The sequence below is a fragment of the Clytia hemisphaerica genome, unplaced genomic scaffold, assembly GCF_902728285.1.
Source record: "Clytia hemisphaerica strain Z4C2 unplaced genomic scaffold, Clytia hemisphaerica genome assembly, whole genome shotgun sequence".
Classification (NCBI taxonomy): Eukaryota; Metazoa; Cnidaria; class Hydrozoa; order Leptothecata; family Clytiidae; genus Clytia; species Clytia hemisphaerica.
Genome location: NW_027103327.1, coordinates 1 through 19042, shown reverse-complemented (window position 1 = coordinate 19042; position 19042 = coordinate 1). Strand labels below are relative to the sequence as shown.

The following is a 19042-nucleotide window of genomic DNA, read 5'->3' as shown; positions in this document are numbered from 1 at the left end:
CTTAAAACGACATTTCAACAGGGTTCACAAAGAAATTGAATTCTTTAGGTGTAGTTTTTGTGATGAATCATTCTCTGAAAATGGAAATCTGCAAAAGCATCTTCGCACAGTACATAAAAATGAATTTGCAGCCTATGAGATGAACAACACAGCTGTGACAATGGCAATTTAATGTGTTCTTTTCTTACATGTCCATTTTTTTATTGGTATTAATATGTTGTTATTTATTTAGGGTACATTGCTATACATTGTATTTATTTATTTATATATTTATTCGTCTATTTATTTAGGATTTGTAAAACTTGTGAAAAGTTAAATACAATATCTGTCATTTTTCCATTTGTTACCTTTAATGAACAAAGCAATACACCTGTTAAAGATTTCCCATTGTGCAGCCAACTAATCAATGTTTTGTTTATTTTTATTTTTACAGAAAAACAAACAAAAATAATTTAAACTAAAAGAAATACAAATTGATTGGATTGGAGGTTGTTGTATAAAAGGATTTGTGTCACAAAGCGTACAGAAGAATAAAGTTTTGGTGGATTGGGAAGCAGTTGTATAAAAGTATGAAGAGTGTAAGAATATGATAAACAATTGTCCGAACCTTTCTTTCGATGTTTTCTGACTCACGTTTGCATTTGAAATTGGCCTTTTTTTATTTTTTCCTCTCCTTCTGATTCTATTCAAGATGAGTGATGAGAATGAAGATATAATTGTTATCAACCCAGATACAACAGCGGGTAGCACTGAGTTTCATTTTGACCCACCTTCGTTTTTGATTGGTAATGCTGACTGCAGTGAAAAAACGACAAACAATATTATTAAAAATGAAAAATATAAAGATTTTTTGATTTTACAATCCAATGAAGGAACGACCAATCAACAAAATAATGATATTGAACACGAAGAAACTTTTACATGTGATGTTTGTGATAAATCATTCCCTTCAAGATCGAAACTTAAACGCCATGGATATACCCATACTCGCGTCAAAAGATTTGTTTGTAGCATTTGTCACAAAACATTTAATCAGTCTTATCATTTGAATGTTCACATGAACAGCCATACTGGAATTAAGCCCTACGAATGCAAGGAATGTGGTAAATTCTTTAGACAAAAGATTAACCTCAAAAGGCATACCGCAACTCACGAAGGAATCAAGCCTTTCAAATGTGATATTTGTGATAAAACATATGCCTTGAAAGTTGATCTCAACAGACACCTTAAGACCCATACAGACGTAAAATCTTATGGGTGTGGTGTTTGTGGGAAAACCTTCGCACGAAAATGTAATCTTACCCAACATCTTGGAACACATGAAAAAGAGAAGAAGTTTGAATGCAAGGAATGTGGTAAATGCTTTGCACAAAAGGCTCACCTCGAAAGGCATATCAACAATCACAAAGGAATCAAGCCTTTTAAATGTGATATTTGTGATAAAATGTTTGCCGTGAAAGCTGATATCAGCATACATCTTAAAACCCATGCAGATGTTAAACCTCATGGGTGCGATGTTTGTGGGAAAACGTTTTCTCAAAAGTCTAATCTTACGCATCATCTTACAACGCATGAAAACGAGAAGAAGTTTGAATGTAAGGAATGTGGTAAACGATACAGATGGAAAAGAGATTTCGAAAAGCACATGTTCACCCACCAAACAACTAGTGTTGAGAGTGCTCCTGATGAAACTATTGGTACTCTTGTTTCTATGGTTGGTTTATGACAAACCTTTTTTAAAAAATGTTTCAATCTTGATACTGGTAGGGTCAGCCTGTCTTCGTCAATTTTAAACAACAGTTGCCTAACCAAAGGGGTCTCTTCTCTTTCTCCCAGGATTTCTCATCTTAGCATTGATAAAAAAACCCCGTTTTTTATAAATTGTTAAAAACATTAAGCATCAAGACATTACCATTAAGCATTAGGCATCAGACACTGGTTTTTAATTTGAACATAAAACCTTTCACACCTTAGCCTAATGATCACTCTTTTATGTTACAATTGCTTTGTTAATCATGCTTAATTTTTGTTATGCCTATTTTTTATAGGTTTTATTTTTATCCATTGCATAAATTTTTACTTCCTATCTATCCCAGGTATTCTTTCTAGAGATTTTATAGTGTTCTGTGCTAATTTTGTACATTAGTAAATTGGAATTGTCCATTTTTTATTCTATATATCTTACATTATATTGCATCTTGTTTTCATAATTTCTCTTCTCTTCGTTTTAGGTCATTCCATTTTGCCCTAAAGTGAAAAGCTGTGGGGGTGGGGTGGGGGTCTTTTTAATAAAGTCGATCGATACCTCTTAATTAAGCTATCATTTTTATCCGTTTTCATATACAATTACCAATAAAAAACGAGTTTTTCTAACCAATTTTCATTTATTTTTGTTTTCACAGACCATCATACTAGACATAAATAAAAAGTGTTCATATTCGAAACTGGATTGTCATAATTTTGATTTATGATTTAATCATTGTTGGATTGTGTTGTGTCAATGTCATGTATTTGAAAAATCGACCATTCTACGAAGGAATTCAATTGGAGGTTGAACAGCAAAGTGTGTGGTAAACCGTTTCCATTGTTATATTTTTATTATTGTACTTTACAGTGACCGATGACTAGTGACTTATCTACTTGACTGACTTAGCTGACTTACCAGACAGTAAATAATATGTGAAATTGCTTTTCACACCTTGGAACATGCAAGAAATTCCCCTCATTTTTGTTCCAAGGTATAAAATGCACTTTTCACACCCAAGTGATTTACTCACTTTTTACTATGATACACAAAATATATTTTGTTTGTTTTCAATATTATTTAATTGTTTTCTTTTATCCTACTTTTCAAAAATTAGTTTTTGAATGGATGTGAATGATGGCACCAACATTGAAATCAAAATTAAAGAAGAACCAATTGATGATGAAGACGAACTGTATTTTGACCCAACTCCATTTTTGAATAGTGAAATCAAAGATGAAAACCTAAAAGATAGTGATGCTGTAGTTAAGATAGAGTTTGAAGAAGAGAAAGAAGTTCAAAAGTCAAATATAATTTCTTCAGAATCAACAAATCAACAAGCTGTACAGAATAACACTAATAGAAAAGGAAAATCTTATAAATGCGATGTATGTGGGCAATGCTTTTTACGTAAAATCCATTTCCAGCAGCATGTGGTTACTCATACCGGATACAAACCCTTTAAGTGTGACACTTGTGGAAAGGGCTTCAACAGACCTCGAAATCTTCTCAGACATCATGGTATTCACACAGGCTATAAACCGTATAAATGTGAACTTTGTCACATGGCGTTCAGCCAATCAGCGCATCTGAAGTCACACCTCATTTCTCATTCACCGATTAAACCATTTGAATGCCAAGAGTGTGGTAAACGCTTTGCACAAAAATTTGATCTCAAAAGACACGATAGGAATAATCACAAAGGAATTAAACCATTTGAATGTAAGGAATGTGGTAAGTGCTTTGCCTTCAAAGTTGATCTTAATAAACACATGACCATACATGCAGAAATCAAGCCTCATGTTTGTGATGTATGTGGGAAACGTTTTCCAAGGAAATGTCACCTCAATCAACACCTCAGAACAGGCCATGCCAAAAAGGATAAATTTAATTGCGGACTTTGTGACATGAACTTCAGATATAAAACTAGCTATGAAAAACATGTTAAAACTCATGTACCTCAGAATAATTCTGCTAAACATGAAGCAGGTGATTTTGGTTCACGTGTGACTATGGTTGACTTTTCTTAATACTGTTAAAATCGATATCAAAATCTTAATATTGACTAACTATATCTGTTTTAGTTTTTGTATTTTTATATAATTTTTTACGAGTAATTTTCTAAAACGATATTTATGAATGCGTTTTTAAATTTTATAACAAAACTGTTTTTTATATGCACAAGTACAATCTCTGTATTAAATTTCTATTTTTCGGTTAAAGTTTGTATTTTTGATATTATTTTCCTTTGAAATGTATTAAAGGGGTGTTTATTTTTGTAATGACAATAATATGATATTCTTTCATTAATAGTATAATTTCTTTGTTTTTAATTTCTGTTTGATTGCTACAAGTTTACTTCTAAAACGTGGTACAGTTTTCTCTAATTCAGAACTTTTTGGTACTTGACTGATTTACATACACTGACATTCTTCTTCTCTCCAATATTTTTCAAAGTGACGGCAACAAAATGTACAATACAATTATTACTGTTTTACAAGCCTATTTTTTTAGTAAAACTAGAGTTAAAAGCTGACAGTATTTTCTTCATTTTAAATACATTCAATATGCACCATATCGTTAGTTAGTTCATGGCATTCCTTAGTTCAAACCTTCAGTTACAATTTTCTCATTTCAAATCTCGCTTTAGTTCCAATTCCATGAATACAGTACAACAATTTTTATGGAATGTTGGATGTCGATAATATTGATGTTAAAGTTGAAATCAAAGAAGAACCATTGGGTAGTTTAGTTTATTTTAATGCGACTCCTTTTTTGGACGATGTTTAATTTAAAGAAGGAAAAACCAAAACTGCCACAAAACTGCCATCACAAAAAAGATTATATTTTTTAAACGAAAGATAGTACTTGAACCTATGAACCTACAAGACCTGTCTTAGCACTAAATAAGCTATGTGAATTCTTAAATCAAGAAAAAAATGTCAAATAATTTGAATGTAAAGTTTGTGGTAAATGCTTTACACGGCTTGTAGATTTTCACCAACATACTATAAGAGGTCACGATCGCACTTAAGTACAGGACTGTTCACTTTATTGAAGCACGACTTAAAGCTAAGCAAGCTGTTACTTACTTACTAGCAAAGCAGCCATATCATTATTAAGATATCAGCATTAAGAATAAGAAAGAAAACCTGCCACCTTCTGGTTTAGAGCTTTATGAAAAATGTTTTTCATGGAAAGTATGATTTTCAATCAGAAAATAAGTCAACTAAGTGCATGTGGTAAAATGAATACTGAGAACTTAAGTTTAAAGAATTTTCTAAAAACACTGATCTAGAATTTTCTTTAGCTAGAAAATAGTATTTGGGAAAATATTTCATTTCATTGTAAATCTCTGCTCGATCATTAAAACATGTATCATTGTTCTATTTTTCTATTTTTTAATAAAAAATACATGTTAGATTGGGCTCTTCCAGAAAAAATTTGAATATGGGGGGTGGAGGATATAACATTTTTTGGAAATTTACCTCGGACATTGTGAATTTTGACGACCCCCCCCCCCCCCCCTTTTATGAAAAATACATGTTAGATTGGTTGGTGTTGTTTTTGTTTTCCTTTTCCTTTTTTCACTAACCAAAGTGCATCAAACATTTTATTTAGTCACTTTCATGTAATCTGCTAATCCAGTTTCTTTGTCAACTTTCACTAACATATTCATATTGTTCTTATCATTTTAGGTATAGTTAGAAGAAAAACAGAAAATGAGAGTAAAAGAAAAGGCCTTATTTGGTCATTTAATCTGATGGTTTATTTTTGTAATCTTTCGCATCAAAGTGAAATGATCAATTCTTCAGAAATTATACTAATGCTCAAAGAAGAACCAGCTGATGACATTGAAGTCTCAAATGACGTTAATTTTCCTGCTACTGTTTCTAGTGAAGGATCACCAGAAGAGCCTTCTTCAGAGTCAATTGAAGAACCCTACAAGGCAAAGAAAGTTCTAAAGTCTTACAAATGCAATGTTTGTGGTAAGAGTATGACAACACGTAGTAACCTCAACAAACATCTCTTTATCCACAATGAAAAGAAGGAATTTAAATGCGAGAAATGTGGTAAAGCGTTTGCACGAAGGGAATATATGATGAGACATCTTGAGACTCACTCTAGCCTTAAACCCCACAAATGCGATAAATGCAGTTGGTGTTTTATACAGAAGAAACATTTAATAAAACACGCTATCACACATCTAAAGGAAAAGCATTTTAAATGCACGGAGTGTGGGAAAGCGTTTGCAGCAAAAATGTATGTCAAAAACCACATGGAAACTCATAAAAAGGATAGGTCATATGAATGTGAATCTTGTCATCGAACTTATACACGTAAAGAAAGTCTTAAAGCACATATCGCCTCTCACCATAATCCGATGTCCAAACTGGAAACAGGTCAATACCAAGGAGGATCAATTTGACACATTTTCTACATTGCAACTATTGGATCTGGTGCAAAATTTTCCCATCGCTGAACCATCTGACGACAAACCTTTTCAGTGTCACGTATGTGGAAAATGCGTGACGACCAAGAGCAATCTGAACAAGCATCTTTTCATACATAATGATACGAAAATATTCAAATGTGAGGAGTGTGGTAAAACGTTTGCACGAAGAGAATATTTAGTGAGACACATTGAATCTCATAGGGGTGTTAGACCATTTAAATGTGAGGTATGTGGTAATGCATTTACACAAAAGAAACATTTGAAAAGACACGCGGTTACTCATACAGGTGTTAAACCATTTGAATGTAAGGAATGTGGTAGATGCTTTGCCTTCAAAGAATATCTCAAATCACATATGATGAAAACCCATTTCAAACAGCAATTTAAGAATTTATAAAAAACAGTTTTAGTACATCCACAAGCCTAATGCCAGCGATATTTATGAATTCTGGCGTTATATTTCATATTGTTTTTTTACAGGCACTTTTGTATTAGATTGTTGTTTTTATCAAATAAATTTTGACTTCGTCTGTTTCTCTGTTTCGCGAAATAGTTCCATCCTCGAATGCAGCATTGTTAAAATGAAAATACTCATCGTCAGTCTTTGTCCTCAATCAAAACTCTTCCCTACATGGTCTTATATACCTTTGCTAATTATTCAACTTCTTTTATTTTCAGATGTTACTTATAAAAATGTTTAAAAAATACATAAAGTGAAATCATTGTTATGGGATGAAATTATTGATCTTATTGGATTTGAATGAATGAACAATTGTATTTATTTTTTGGTGTGGATAAATTGGTCTTTGAGTACTCAACTTACTACTACTTACTACTTAGTGTTGGTTGTTTTCAACCACTTGAATTGTGTGTATCTTTTGTATTAAGGTTAAAATCCTTCAGAATAAATGATCTGGTAATAGGTTCTGGTAATTTACAACAACTTTTAAAAGTTTAATGGTTGCGTGGAGAAGGTCCAAGAATAGGTCTCAACTCGCCGTCAAAATATTTGTTTAACATCTCAATGCTCCTTTCTTGTATTTAATGCAATTGATTTTAGTGTACATGGAAGATTTTGATTACTCCATGATAATAGTATACCATAATTATACACCTGCCTTCGCGTTTATTTTGTACCGTTAACAGACAAAAACGAAATGGATGGTGAAGTAAAAGTCGAGTTGAAGGAAGAAACTGTTGAAAGTTGTGAAAATTCGTCAAGGGGAGAAGTATACGTCGTTGATAATGATGTTGAAACACCAATAGTTTATCAAAACTTGGATGAAGACTCGACATTTAAATGTAATGAATGTGATGAATGTTTTCCACAGTCTGAGCTATTAAATGATCATATAGATCTTCGTCATGGAGACAACGAATGAGTTTAGATGTGACGTTTGTGGTAAGAGTTTTGCTCGAAAAGAATATCTCAGGAAACATCTCAGTATTCACAATGATACAAAATCGTTCAAGTGCGAGGAATGTGGTAAATGTTTTGCTCAAAAAGGTTCTTTAAAGCGACATCTTGAATCTCACCAAGGTTTTCGCCCGTTTAAATGTGATCTTTGCGATAAATCATTTACTCAATCTGGAAGCTTGAAAAAGCATCTTGAACTTCATACGGAATTTAAACCGTATCAATGTGAGGTTTGTGAGAAATCATTTGCAAGAAAAGATTATTTACAGAAACATCTTCTTGTTCACGAAGAAATTAAACCATTTGAATGTGGGAAATGTGGCAAGACATTTACACAAGAGCGTAATCTAAGAAGACATCTTGAATCACATGAAGGATTGAAACCATTTGAATGCGAGGTTTGTAAGAAATGTTTCACACAATCTGGAAGTTTAAAGAAACATATGAGACTTCACGAAGAAATCAAAGAATTTGAGTGTGATATATGTGGAAAATGTTTTGCACGGAAAGATTATCTTCAGAAACATGTTGATATCCATAATGATATCAGACCTTTTCAATGCGAGGAGTGTGGTAAAAGTTTTACACAAGAAAGATATTTAAAAACGCACATCAATGCTCACAGAGGAATCAAGCCGTTTGTATGTGATTTATGTGGGAAAAGTTTTACCCAATCGGGAAGTCTTAAGAAACATCTTGATCTTCATAAGGGCACGAAACCATTCCAATGCAATGTATGTGATAAAGGTTTTTCACGAAAGGATTATCTTGAAAGGCATGTTCTTGTTCACAGATCTGAATCAGTTAAAAATGGTGTTTAAAAATGTTTATTTAGAAATCTCTGAAACAAATTAAATTATCTTATCGGCCAAAACTTAGTCGGCCTTAATTTCAGTCGGCCTTAATTATTAGTCGGCCCTAATTTTAGTCACCTCGTCAAAATTTAGTCACTAAGTGCCGACTAATAATTAAGACCGACTAAAAATTTGGGCCAATTCTAAATTTACAAGCAGATGGAAAATAGGAGAAAGCTTTAAATACTGGAAAATAAGGAAAGCTTAATTATAAACTTTTAATTTGGCCCAAATTTTTAGTCGGCTCATATTTTAGTTGGCCCTAATTTTTAGTCGGCCCTAATTTTAGTCACCAAGCCAAAATTTAGTCACTTAGGGCCGATTGAATTTAGGCCAATAAGATATATTAAATTTTACAATCTTTGTTCCTAAAATGCTAGTTTTAAAAAACTTCAAAGGAGTAGTTTGAAGTTGTCTTGAACGATTTTCTTATATTGGCTTCCAGCTACTCATTTTTGTTTATTCTGAGTAACCAATCAAATATTGAAAAGTTGTTTCTTTTTTCCTTAGATTAGTATACTGTGGAGGCCGCAAAGGGTCAGCGTGCGATTTCTTTCGAAGCTGTCGAGATTTCTTTCAAATTGCTGCGTTCTCCGAAACTGCTGCGCTCCCAAAATTGTCGTGTTCCTAGAAATTACACTTTTTATATAAGGCGTATTATTATTAGAAAATAATTTATTAGATTTTTTTAATTTTTTTAAATGTTAGATTGCTATTTTTAGTATTAAATCGATGAAAAGACCGTTTCTGACACTTTTTTGGCCGATTTTCTCCCAAGATTCAAACCTGGAACCGTTAAGTTTAAACATTTTTGTTGTTGATTTTGATACATTTTCTGATTAAATTCTTTTTTTTTTCTTTGCAGTTAAAAAATGTTTATTATTAAATATTAACAAAATACAAAATGGATTTGAAGCAATTCATTGTCGATTGTCTTGATTGTTTGGTTTGGAAAAAATGCTTTGGCTCTAATGCTTTATTGTCAGCATATATGGTATGAATATACAAGAAAGTAGACCGTAGTGCAGTGTTAGAGCATCCGGCTACGGTGTGCAGGGTTGTGGGTTCAACCCCTAACCGGGTCATAACAAAGATTCTCAAGATGGTACTTGATGCCTCTCTGCCTGATGCTCAGCAATTAAGAGAAGAATCAAGGGTAAGTGGAGAAATCCATGGAGAAAGAATGGCGCCCTCCTACCTTCGGGTATATAGCTATCAAAAGAGGAGCCTTCGGGTCGCCTCCGACTGCGGTCGCAGACAAGATAATTGGTTGCTTTTGGCATGGAACGAAGATCGGTAGTATCTCTTTACACTCTTCATTACTTTCTTGGTTCTTTATATCTGGAAAGTGTTATCCTCCTTTTTCATGAAGCTGCAGCAGGCGAAAAAGCATGCTTTGACCACTGTTATTTTGGAAACTTTCTTGAAAACAATTTATTGTGTTATCATATAATAACAACCATATTACCGTATTACATGGATTCTAAACGGTTCCAGTCTATCTATGATTAGTTCGGTCTACACACACACACACACTGAATAATCCATGTTCACAATCTGGCATTCCATGCTATAACACCAAAAACAAAACAAAGGTGTGAAACATGGATCATTTTTTATAATTTGTTTTTAATAATTCAATAACAACACCACATAATTCAACTTGAAATGAAATGATGAAAATTATCTCAAAGAGATGTTCTATTTGTAACATCATCATCAGTCGTGTATTTGATTGTCTTACTGGTTTAGTTTTGAACCGTTTCTGAAAATTTTGACGAAAATGATGAATGTTTTGATTTGTTTTTGTATTCTGATCATTTCTTTTTGGTAACCTATTGTTTTTTATTTAGGGTGCTGTTTTGTTTGTGTTGGTATTTATTATTTTCTGTATATCGATCTCATTCTTTATATAGATACTTAATTTATTTTCTTTTCACATGAACTGGTTTTGTTCTGGCGACAACGAAAACACATCCTAATGATTTTTGTCTTATACATTAGTAGCATGCTACACGTTTTTTATTCGAACATCCAAAAGTTTTTAAGCCTTTGGATGTTCTAAACTTCTTGAGTTTCAAACCTAAATATTCTTAACATGTTCTAATGTTTCTCCATTTGTTTTTAGAAATCAGGTGTTTAAGAGTCTGCAAAGCCTCAAACTGTTCTTGACTTGTTCTTAATAGTTTGGCTATCGAAGCCTTATGCTCTTATATGGTTTGTTCTTATAAAAACCAACGTGTATTTGGAATTTTAGAACATTCTTCTTACCATCGCATAAACTTTGTTCTTTCAGGGTATAGATTAGAAAATTTAGAACAAAAAAACACCATTATAGTAAAATAAACAAATCAAAACAACAATGAACAACTTTGGCCATCAACACCATCCATATCTTCCAAGACCCAATTCTATGAATTTCAATCGTATGGTTGAACCAAAGCCCATATTCCAACAAATGTTAAATGTAACACAAGAGTCCTTACAAAGTCAACCATTCTATAACATCCCCTTGGTGAAAGAGAAACTCGACATTCACCAGTATGCTTTTAACGCACCAACACTAGCTAGAATCAACGCAGCTTCGCAGCAGAAATCAAACGCCAAGAAGGTAGTTATTAGTCAACCCACCCCTGTCTCAAGTGTTCCAAATGTAACCGCAAACCCTTATAGCAGTGCTACACCGAGTATAGCAAATACAAATCGCCAAGTCCAGAATACACCTCCGAGCTTGCCAGATAACATCCAATGGACGAGCTAACCCTGCAATGGCAAACCAGCAAATGTTTAATACTCCAAACAACGTACCGCCAAATATGCTTAACAATGTCAACATGAGTACAGTTAATCAGCAACCAGTCTTCAACCAACAGCCCATGGCAGGAAACGCCTTCTTTCCACCCCAAGCAACGCCCAATGTAATGAGTGAAAATGCGAATACAGCGACCACTATGAATCAACCAGTATTCAATAACCCTAATATGCCGGCCGGTATGATGACTGGCAACTTAAACCCGTCAATGATCAACCAACCACAAGCCTACAATTCTTCATTCTTCCAAGGAAATGTCACCAATGCTAATCCAACTCCAGTCAATCAACAACAAGCGTTTTCCATCTCAAAGTACATCTCAAAATCCGATAGCTAGCTCATTCCAACAAAAAACCAACACCTAATGCTGCAGCTGAGCAATTGAACACAAACATTCTAAGTCAAAACGTATTTCCTAACAGCATTCCGAATCTGCCCGAAAACGCGTCAGAGACGTTTACAATGTTAGACGAGACATCTCAACCTGGTACGCCCAATGCCAAACAATCAAAATCTTCAGAATCACGAGCTAACAAGGCAGCTGCCGGTGAATTGTCTTTTAAGTGCAAGGAATGTGGTAAGGGGTTTGCACAAAAAGGACATTTGAAAGCACACGAGGAAACACATTCAGGTATTCGACCTTTCAGTTGCGATATTTGCGAAAAGAAGTTCTTGAGGAAAGACCATTTAAAACGACATTTGGCCGCTCACTCTGGTCTTAAGCCATTCAAGTGTGATTACTGTGGTAAATGTTATTCACAGAAGCATCCTCTTAAAAAGCACATGTTAGTTTGCAAAGAAGGGAACTCATCGTCGTGAGGAAGAATGTACATATTATGTAGTTGTTGGTACTTGTTAATTATAATAATAAGAAAAAAACTCTATTACAAAAATAAGTTATGACTTATCAGAAGTTTTGTGTTACCTTTTAAAAGGTTACGTTATTGTATATTGTGCTGTCGCGATTCACAGAGTTTACACTGAAGAACATTATAATTTTTCCATATTATGGAAGATGAAAAGTGTCTGTTTAAACATTATTATAGCCAATGGGGCTGGAGTGACCATATTAGTTATTAGAATGATAATTATGCTCTCAGTTTCGCCAAGTTTCCCTGTAAAGTCGTACTATTTCAAAAACAATTTTTGAAAAGGTTTGAATTTCGATTTTTTCTTTTCATAAAAGTCACAAAATCGAGTTTACAATTTTTGTGTCACGCGTTTTTTTTTATAAAAACATCCATAATTTTTGAAGCCTTCGGTTCAGATAATCTTAACTTGTGACTTTTAAGCCTAAATCGTTCTTAGCTTGTTCTTAATATTTTGGTCATTGAAGTCTTATGTTCTTATATAATTTGTTCTCGAAAAAAAGGTATTTTTCACACGCAATGTCTTAGATTAGAATTCTTGGTGCTCCAGCCTCTTTGATAACCTGAATTTCCCATCGAAGTTCTGTATTATTTATCAGAACATTTTTATCAAAAGAATTAGAAATTTAGAATAATACTATCCATTGAGTTTTTTTTTGTATTTAAATAATGCGCCCTTGAACAGAAAAATATGGCGCATTTTATATATTACGAGTAGAGAAATTTATTTTTTTCGTTTTTTTTTATTAGTTTTTGTTATACAAATTTTTTTGTCCATTTTTGTTTTTAAATTTTTGTTACCTTGTTTCGTTTATTATATCTATGATATAAAAAAAAAGCAAACTGCTTACGTCAGCAGTTTTGCGAAGACTGTACATCTAGATTTTAATTTTTATTGTTATTATATATTTCTTTTTATAATTTATTACGTATAAAACGTGTCTTCAATTGTACTTATATATTATTATTATAATTATAATGCGAATCAATTATTTGTCAATAGCTAGACACGCTTTTAATACTGCTACACATGCCCTTATAATAATCATTAATTGTACTTTATAAATTATTCAATTATTTTCCATTCCCTTTTGTTTTAAAACATTAGTAAGAAATGTTTGTGTGCGATATTCATGATATGCACCACTGGAGAGTCTTTTGAGAGCTTTAAATTTTTTTCCACCCAATACGTCACTTTTTCTATTTTTTAAGTGGCGTATTCAGTGGAAGATTTTCAAAGTTCTCAGAAGACTATCCAGTGGTGCATATCATGAATTCTAGAACTATTTTTTTGTTTTTGTTGTTTAATTCCTTTCAGTTCTACTTATTTTTCAGTGTTTGTGTTTTTAAAGTCAACGACTCAATTTTTCATAAGGCTGCTAGGACTACTAAGAAAGGTTTGAAACTGTTTTTGTCTTAATGTCAATAAAGGAACTCAATAATTTTATATTCTTGGTCTTCATTTGAACATCCTCTTCATACATATTTCTTTTATTTTTACAGATAAACAACTAAAAACAAAACTAAAAAAAAAGAACAAGAATTAACAATAACAAAAAACAACAAAGAAAAATGAGTGAAACCGACATCAAGATTGAAATAAAAAAAGAATTGGATGAATCAGATGAAAATCCATATCTACCAAAGACTAACACATCCTTAGATGTCAGTTTCGATGCTAAACAAACATTCCAACAGATGTATAACGTTACACCAGAATCATTGATCGGTCCACCATTCTACAATATCCCATTCATGAAAGAGAAATTAGATGCGAGTCAGCATATGTATACTGCACCGTACCTACCGACATTGGTTGGCAATCCTTTCCACACGGCTACATTGAATATGGTTAATGGTAGATTTAACAATAAGACTATAAACGGGCTAGTGTATCCCAACCAAGCTCAATATTTGATTGGTTCGTCACCTTTCAAGGTTGTTCCGAATATGACAAGTGAAGCCTTGGCACCAGTACCATCACAGCCGACTCAAACCTCTTCCAGAACGACATCGGACGCATTTCGTTGTGATCTTTGTGGAAAATGTTATTCATCCAAGAGTCACTTGAAAGCTCATCTTGATACACATTCAGGAATACGACCTTTTAAGTGCGAGGAATGTGGTAAGAGCTTTACACAAAAGGGTCATCTTAAAGCTCACATGGATATTCATACAGGCATTAAACCATTCAATTGCACCATTTGTGAAAAGACATTCTCCCGTAAGGGTAACTTGAAACGACATTTGGCTGCCCATTCTGGTCTTAAGCCATTCAAGTGCGATTACTGTGGTAAATGTTATTCACAGAAGCATCCTCTTAACAAACATCTTTTAGTTTGTAAAGAGGGCAATTCTTCGTCTTGAGTATGGAAAAAACTATTAGATTTCTCAATGTATATACAAAGGGGAATATCCCTTCTTTTGTTTGGTGGAATCTCTCTATTTGAACTCGGATTTCGCTAATAATCGAACAGAAATTGATTACAAGTGAACTGAGTGATGATGTACTTGGAATTTGGAAGTAGTTCGACGCTCTGGTATCTACTCATCTAGTCGAGAATTACTGAATATAAAGGTGTTCAATTGCCTGTGTTCTTTCTATCTATCCAGTGCTAAGAATCCGTTTATTGGTATTGTTGAAATTATTTGATGGACCAATGTGTATCAGAAGATGTACTTCCTATTATCAATACTGGTGATTTTTCGTCTAACCTGAACTTTAGTTATTTTTTTTTCTGATGCTCTTTACAGTCGCTGCAGTCCTTTAAACTAAGACCTTCTGTTAAATGCAATGATTGTGGTAATTATTTTACACATAAATATAATGTAAATAAAAAGAAAATTCTCGAGTATTTTGAGAGCCAAGAACTTCTTTATCAATTGTTTTTGTAAAATGGGTGTAGCTTACGGCGTTCGTGTCTACTTTTAAGATTATTATGAAATAGTTTTTCATTGAGCAGAAAATATGGCAGCAAATTTTTAGTATTTTAAACAGTATATATATCAAAATGTGTATCTTATGAAAATATTACTCTAAAAATTGTATTTTGTTTTTTTTTACGTTTTTTTTTACGTTTTTTTATATTATTTTTTTGTAACTCTTTTATTTATTACTATTTTTATTAGATTTTTTTTATTTACAATTTACAAGGTATTTATCCTTGGAATATATAGCTAAGGAATAACTGAATTTGAAAAATTCCTATATCGCAGATCTAGGTATATGTAAATGTCAATCTTGTATTTCTGGCAACTTTCAAGTACACTTTTTTTCTTTATATGAACTTAGATATTCTAAGTTTTATTTATTTATTTATAGAAGTGTATTTCTCAGGTCTATTGACCTCTATGAAACAATCTTACATCTTTACAATTTATAGATCATATCATTCCATTCGTTTGTCAATTCTGTTTTACAGTTAGGCACCTTGGTATCTAACCCACTCTTCTTACAATCATGTTGTTTCCGTCGTAAATTTCTTTAAATAGAGTTTAGTCCTAGGACTACCTCTCACTTTCCATATAAGTCTTGTCTTCTTCTTCGATGTTTTTTCTTTGCTTACGATGTTGTTTTATTATCTCGCGTTCTTCCTTGATTCTGATATCCCATCGTCTTTATTTAGTTTGTGGGCTCAAGTCTATCCTTTCTTCTTCACTCTTGGAATAACTTTTAATGTCTCCATCGTTCATTTGTATACATTTCACTTTACGAGGCACCTATGGTTCTACCTTGATTAGCGTCACATCGAAACCCATTTGTTTTCAGTGTTCTTCTATAAATCTTTGTACCAACTCGTGCTCTCTTCGTTTTCGTGCTGTTTCACTAAATCATGCACCATGATGTTGCTTGGTTGATTTGAGCTCCTCTTCGTTCACTGATTTGATGAAACTTTTATGGTCATTTGTTTTTTAGATCTCTTTGGTGATCTGCATATGATTGTTTTTTTGTGTTTCTGTGCTTTGAGTGGTTTTCAGTCGTTTTTTTGTCTGTTCTTTGTTGACGTCTTTTATTCATTAGCTTCGACTTTTCTTTCTAGAGAGGTTATTCTCTCGTTGAAACCTAAAATCCATGATGATTTCATCTTTACTGCTTCCTCGTTGTAATGTACTGCGAGATTTTTCTGCTTGTTTAATCCTCTCAAGTAAGAGTTATTGTAACTTTCCACATTCGAAGCGCCGGCTTTATATTGCAGACAGCTGAATCTGATAGCGGGAGCTCAGAGAAGCATAATGACAAGTCTATCACATCTTCTACATTGTAAGGTTTCGTTATCTGCTACGATGGGTTTGTTAAACAGTTATTGGGTGTGCAATATCCATAATTTTGTTGAATTTCCTTGTTAGAATTTTCGTTGATTTCCACCATATTGTTGCATTTTCAGGATCGTGGCAGCACAGAAAAAATTTGACGTCAAAAAGCCTAAAGCTTTAAGCCTAAAGCTTTAAGCCTAAAAATATTTTTATTTTCTCATTTGTGAGTGTTTATTTACCCATTCTCCCAAGAAATCGGGTGTCTTAGAGTACGCAAAGCCTGAAAATGTTCTTAACTTGTTCTTAACATTTTGGCCATCGAAGCCTTATGTTTTTATGTAGTTTGTTCTTATAAAAAACGTGTACTTGTAGTATTACTGTTTTGCTTTGAAGTTTTTGCTACGTTTACTCGGATTATGAAAGTTATCTTGAATATGCATCGTATCTATCGCTTGGAATAATAATAACTGTTCCATTAATTCCATACTAGGGGTGAACGAACCTTTTTAAGTCAAAAAAAGATTCTTAGAAAGGTCTTTGTACCCCCTGGAAAATGGCAAGATCTGTAAAAGAACCCTTGAAAAAATTCCTTCCCTTGAAATATACTCATTATACCCCGTGGAAACCCTACTACCTTCTGGAAGTGTTCGGCCACAATCCCCCTGTATATTGATATAAAATCATGTTATTTTTACTGATCCGCCTAATGCCAAAGTGGCTGTAATATTATCATTTTCTTTTAATTTGCAGTCATCCTTTGAAGTTATTATATGTTGTCTAGTGTTGTCTATAACTTGCATTCATTTTTATTTTCAGCAAAAATTATCCAAAAATAACAACAGTACTAATGAAAAATGGACAATAGTAAATGAAATGAAATATTACTATGGAAGATGACAAAGAAAACGAACTTTTGATTGAAATCAAAGAAGAAATATTTGATGATTGGGATGACCATAATGATGGTTCAAACCAAAACATTGACCAACAGAATCATGTTAATTGTCAACTAGATGCCAGTCAACCCATTCAGCAAATCGAATACATTTCAACTTCACCACAAAAATCAGAAGCTCGTCATTTACCTAAACTTTCTATTTCTGACCCTTTTAAATCAAACTCTATATGTCATCTATTGGATAATCAGCAAGCTGAAAGTGTAAATGATGAAAGATCGCCAGAACAGCTTGTTCATGAAACCCAACAGTCAGTTAACCCTCAACCTCTCAACATGCCAATAGGTAGTAGAATAACCAGTGCAGCAACACTTCTCCCACCTATTGATAATTCTGTTGTTCTTCTGCCAATCATTCAATTTGCCAACCAATCCAATGGTCATGCTATCAATCCTCCAATGCTTTATCCAGTACTGACTACACTTAATCCAATGTATCAAATACTGCCACCATTGACCGAAAAAGATTTACCAGCAACTTCGAAAAAAGAAAAAGAAATTATATATCATCAATGTAATGAATGCCCAAAGAAATTCAAACAATTGTCATCTCTTAAGGACCATACTAATTTCCATAAGGGAATCAAACCATTTGAATGCACGGAATGTGGTAAATGTTTTACAGCGAGAGGTTCTTTAATGAGTCATGAAATTTTACACAAAGAAACGTTTAAATGTGACCAATGTGGCAAATGTTTCTCACGCAAAAGTGTTTTGGAATCGCACATGAAAGGACATGAAGGTATTCGACCTAAACCCTTTCAGTGTAAGGAATGTGGTAAGTGTTTTTCACGTTCAAGCGTCCTTAAGAATCATCTATTATCACATAAAGGAATAAAGCCGTTTCGATGCAAGGAGTGTGGTAGATGTTTTACAGTATCCATGAATCTTCGCAGACATGAGCTGATACACAAAGGCGACAAACCTTTTCAATGTACGGTTTGTGAAAAATGGTTTTCACGAAGTGACTATCTTAAAACCCACATCAAAAAAGTTCACAATAGTAATAAAGAAGCTTTTAGATGTGAACAATGTGCTGAGAGTTTTCGTTCCGAGTCATCCTTAAAACGACACAAGATGTTGCTTCATTCGGGGACTAATGAATTGGATGTTGACATTGAAAGGTCCTTTAAATGCAACAAATGTGGAGATGGGTTCACTTCTAAGATAAACCTTACCCTTCATTCCATGTTGCATGATGGAAAACACTTTCAGTGTGAGGAATGTGGTAAGAACTTTACCACAAAATTTTCGCTGAAATCTCACATCATACAAATCCATACACATAGAGATTTAAGACCACATGAATGTAAAGAGTGTAGTAAGTGTTTCAAACAAAACGATCAACTGAAAAGACACGTTGAAGCTGTTCATAAAGGCTTGAAACCGTTCAAGTGTGATGTGTGTGGTAGATGTTTTTCACGAAAAGAGCTTCATCAAAACCATCTCGACGCTCATAAAGGAATAAAGAAATTTAAGTGCGACAAGTGTGGAAAGAGCTATACTGAAAAAAGAAATCTAAGAAAACATATCGACACGCATACAGAAGACTAATTTCCAAGACGTGTTTACATAATTTTTTTTTATGACTTTGTAAGTTTCTTTTCCTATCAGATCTTTTGATTATTTTGTGTTATTTATATTTTGTAAGCATTAGGTTTATTTCTAACATATAATTGAA

General features: G+C 33.2%; 2 protein-coding genes across 2 annotated transcripts; both read left to right on the top strand.

The window, feature by feature from the left end:
- Nucleotides 1-437: 437 nt before the first annotated feature.
- On the top strand, nt 438-6266 carry LOC136815290 (zinc finger protein 84-like). The gene is made up of 4 exons (XM_067071734.1): nt 438-578; nt 692-1723; nt 2869-3771; nt 5430-6266. The coding sequence occupies exons 1-4, from the start codon at nt 570-572 to the stop codon at nt 6171-6173; spliced, it is 2688 nt and encodes an 895-aa protein (XP_066927835.1). The 5' UTR covers nt 438-569; the 3' UTR covers nt 6174-6266.
- Nucleotides 6267-7493: 1227 nt separating this feature from the next.
- On the top strand, nt 7494-19023 carry LOC136815279 (zinc finger protein 91-like). Its single transcript, XM_067071723.1, has 6 exons — nt 7494-8435; nt 10915-11082; nt 11210-11563; nt 11617-12098; nt 13685-14516; nt 17287-19023. Exons 1-6 carry the CDS (start codon nt 7566-7568, stop codon nt 18913-18915), a joined length of 4335 nt encoding a protein of 1444 aa, XP_066927824.1. The 5' UTR covers nt 7494-7565; the 3' UTR covers nt 18916-19023.
- Nucleotides 19024-19042: the final 19 nt, after the last annotated feature.

Coding starts and splice junctions, on each gene's coding strand:
- LOC136815290 (XM_067071734.1), top strand. Junction 1,724..2,868: donor TTGTTTCTATGGTTGGTTTA/TGACAAACCTTT, acceptor ATTAGTTTTTGA/ATGGATGTGAATGATGGCAC. Junction 3,772..5,429: donor TGACTATGGTTGACTTTTCT/TAATACTGTTAA, acceptor ATTCATATTGTT/CTTATCATTTTAGGTATAGT.
- LOC136815279 (XM_067071723.1), top strand. CDS start 7,566: ATGGAGACAACGAATGAGTTTAGATGTGACGTTTGTGGTAAGAGTTTT. Junction 8,436..10,914: donor AATCAGTTAAAAATGGTGTT/TAAAAATGTTTA, acceptor GTTGAACCAAAG/CCCATATTCCAACAAATGTT. Junction 12,099..13,684: donor AAAGAAGGGAACTCATCGTC/GTGAGGAAGAAT, acceptor AAACTAAAAAAA/AAGAACAAGAATTAACAATA.